General features: G+C 37.2%; 1 protein-coding gene across 1 annotated transcript; it reads left to right on the top strand.

Annotated features, from left to right (window-relative positions):
* The first annotated feature begins 1,188 nt into the window (after nt 1–1,188).
* il10 (interleukin 10) lies at nt 1,189–3,985 on the top strand. The gene is made up of 5 exons (XM_060909782.1): nt 1,189–1,521; nt 1,789–1,848; nt 2,093–2,254; nt 3,427–3,489; nt 3,580–3,985. The coding sequence occupies exons 1-5, from the start codon at nt 1,354–1,356 to the stop codon at nt 3,673–3,675; spliced, it is 549 nt and encodes a 182-aa protein (XP_060765765.1). The 5' UTR covers nt 1,189–1,353; the 3' UTR covers nt 3,676–3,985.

Raw genomic sequence — 3,985 nt, 5'->3', positions numbered from 1 at the left:
AATATGGGTTTTAAATTCTCATACATACACACGTGAGCTCTCTTATACTCATTAGCGAGTTACAGTAATCAAAACCAAAGCTTTCAAGGTAAAGATGATTGCTCACCTCAGCACAACATGAAACAGCGGGAAGTGTTACATCATGGGTTGGGTTCACCACATCATTTAGCTCACAGACTGCAAAATTGAGGGGTTAAACTGAACTGCACCTTATTGAACATTAAGATCATGGAACTACAAGTCATTCACACTCATTCTGTTTATCTAGATCAACTCCACCCAAAACCTCTTTTCTGTAAACTGTCTGCATTTAAAAGAATCGATCCAATTGGCCAGATGTGTGAAATAAACAGATGTATAAAATGTATGCCTATGAGAAAGGGTGCTGTTATAATATTTCAAAATCTAATAATAGAACTTGCTTAGCTGTCATCCCATACACGCTACATAAAGGCCACACAAGATTGATAAAGAAATACACCCTGGTTTCTATTCCAAATCCTAGTGGTGTGTGAGATAACTTGTTTTTAAATGCAAAAAGGTGTGGTTAATTGTATAAAATACAAGATCACTCATTTAAAAAGGTGGTATTCCTAATCTAGGAATTATTCAACATAAATGGTTATGACCGAGATTTAAATGCCTCCTCGTTATTTGCACCTGTTTACCAGGATTATCACCTGAAAGAACAAGATTACTGATTAATTTAATTAATTATTCATTCTATAAGTTAATAACCTGCCACAGACTTGGAATAGGTGCCCGTTCTGCCATTATGACTAATAAATATAACTCCAGCAATGAAGCAGGACAAAACAGTTTGCTGCTTGCTTGCTTGCTTGATTAATCAATTAATTAATTAATCAATTAATCAATTAATTAAAAAACAAACATTTTTATTATTATGATTATTATTACTACTACTACTACTGATGGTAATAATAATAATAATAATAATAATAATAATAATAAAAAAATAAACTACTACTAAAAGTACCATCAACAAAATAAAGGAATATCTAAAATACAGATGAAAATTACATAACCTCTCGAAACTTATTACAGACTTGTAAAGAACAAGATGAGTTTGCAATTTCTCAATTAAAAGAGAAATATTTCCAGTGATGCAATACAAAAATGTTAACTCTGCCTCATCAATGAATGATGACATGGGCGTAAAAAAAAAAAAGGATAATCAATCTGCCAGTAAATGCCCACACCACCAAACAGGAAGGAATCTTTGGGGGGGTTATAAAACAGGCACCTCTGAGCTTTTCTGCACTTCTCCTCCCCTTGAGGATTCAGCAGCAGGCTTACGAAAGGGTTAACGCTTCTGTGACGAGATCTTCGAGAATGCTCCTGTTTAGGTTCCTCCTGCTATCTTTGCTGACAGCCCTGCTGCTTCAGGCTGCTCAGTGCAAAAAGAGCATCTGCAAAGACAGCTGCTGCACCTTCGTTGAGGGATTTCCAGTCAGACTGAAAACACTTCGTTCTTCATACGCCATGATCCGAGAGTACTATGTGAGTAGCTTTCAGATGCTTTCTGATTAACAGGTTTCACCTAGTGCAAGAAGAAAAAAAAAAAAAAAAAGCAGCTCTTGACAGGTGCATAAATGTGAAATGATTATTATTACAATAAGACAGTGAAGTATCATGACAGGCAGGGAAACAAGTAAGAACCTTACCTTCCATCGAGTCCATGAGCTTTTGTCTTAAGAGGATTTCGATCTGCAGAGTATGAGAAGTTATTTTTGAATGGAAATCTGAAAAAAAGTTTCTTCTGTTTAGGAATCCAGGGATGATCTGGACACCTCACTATTCAACAGGACAGTTCTTGAACACTTTAAAGTGAGTATCAGAGATCTATCCCTGTACTTAACACTAGTAGTCTTACAATATTACCAAGATTGATGAATAAAGGGATTTTAAACTCTGTGTAAAAATAGACTACTATAGGCATCATATAGAAACTCAGGCTCACCAAGTGCAGCCAAACTCTCTCTCTCTCTCTCTCTCTCACACACACACACACACACACACACACACACAGTAATAACCCTAATAAACAGACTGTTCTGTTGACTCCTTGCAGAGCCCTTATGGATGCAGTGTCATGAACGACGTTCTGCATTTCTACCTGGAGACCGTGTTACCCAGCGCCATCAGTGGACACACGAAGAAAGATAGATTTAAAACGCCAATCGACGTCATTGGAAACTTATTCCAAGAGCTCAAAAGGGAGCTGGTCCAATGTGTAAGTGTCTCTACTGTTTGTTTACCTTTGGCTTTCCAGTTCGCCTGAGTCGTGCGCATGCGCAGCTGCACAAAAACGATTGCGTTCATCAGTACCTGTCCGTTACACAATACAGGGTTGTTTTTTTCTTGTAAAAACACCATGAATCAATGGGTTAAGTGGTCAAGAGTTAGTCATTAGCACGATTCCTTGACAGCCAAGTCCACTCGCTTTGTCAACAGCAGTTCCTCATAAAGACAGAACCCGAATATCTTTAAGCAGCTAACTTTATTAAAGGCTAAATCTCAAATTGACTTGTATACTAACCTACTACATGAGGTATAGAAGTCATATCCAGTATACCGAACTGACAGAAATCTTCATTCAGCCGCCGCATCATCATCTTGTTGTTGTTTTGTTTTCCTGTACTGAACTCGCGCATGCGCCGTAAGGCACGTTATTCATAATTAAGCCCTGAAGCCCGTGTTAGTCATTCTGCTCTAATGTTAGAAGGTTGTTATTTAACACAAAATGAATAATTAAGTTATCAAAACCAATAGTTCAGGGTTTAACGTCATTGCGTTTCACATAATGACAGAAGAGTTTCCTCCTGGCTCACTAACCGCACAGAAACACACACTTTTGACATTAAAACAAAACATTTCCATCAACAAAGAAAATCAGGTGTGGGGAAAAAAAAGTGCACTGAGAAGGAGCGACAGCCTGTTTGTCCTTGTTTAAAATGGACTTCGCAAGAGTATTTTTCCTATCATGTGTAGTCGCTTTAGCATGGAGACATTTAATCTATCATAATGCACAATCAAGCTATACAAAGTCATAATTAATCTCAAAACACTCCAACAGTACATTCGTGGCTTTGGTGTAACGTCAACTTACCCAGTAATTCATATTTAATCTATCAGAATTCATTCATCATAAATCTATTGACTCATGACCAAAATTCATCGTGAACCATCAACGTATTAGGCACTAAATCCTATACTTGTAGTCCTTATTATTGCAACTTTTGGTGCAAATGTCAAAAGGTTTTCCTAAAAGTTCCTGATGAAGCTTTTAAAATCCTATACGGCGTCAGTATTTTGACTTTCGTACCATTTCAAAGGCTGTAACTTGGATGTAAATGAATAAAATGCCTGTGATGTCTAGTTAACACAGATGTCGTTGTGTTACAGAGGAATTACTTCACATGCCGGAAACCTTTTGAAATCTCTAACGTCAAGAACTCATACAATCAAGTAAGTAACTGAATGATACAGCATTTTGCACGACCATGATAGATATGCATGTCAAAAGGAGTGATTGCTTAGTGTGTGCTTTGTGTTCAGATGGGAGGAAAAGGCATGTACAAAGCCATGGGAGAGCTGGACATGTTGTTCAACTATATTGAAGATTATGTGGCATCGCAGAAACGAAAACGCTGAATGGATGGCGAGAAGGACCCACTTGATAAGCCAACGGGACCCCTGTTGGAATAGTGTGGAAACGAATGGAATTTAAAATTTATACTCGATATATAAAATGTCAATGCACAAATATTTATTACTACTTTAAAAGCTCTGTTTCTGCTGTCCTACCACACTAAATCATGTCTTTGTACTTGGCTGTTTTTTGTACAGCCCTAGAAAAGTTCCCGATGTGTTTATCTTCCTAGAAGAAGTAAGCTAAGTCATATTGACCACATCCTTTCTATAATATTGTTGCTTTTTGCAATGAAGTATAATGACTGTTTAA

The sequence above is a fragment of the Neoarius graeffei genome, chromosome 26 (assembly GCF_027579695.1).
Source record: "Neoarius graeffei isolate fNeoGra1 chromosome 26, fNeoGra1.pri, whole genome shotgun sequence".
NCBI classification, from domain to species: Eukaryota; Metazoa; Chordata; class Actinopteri; order Siluriformes; family Ariidae; genus Neoarius; species Neoarius graeffei.
Note: the sequence above shows the minus strand (reverse complement) of the source record. Positions and strands in the feature narration are given on the sequence as shown.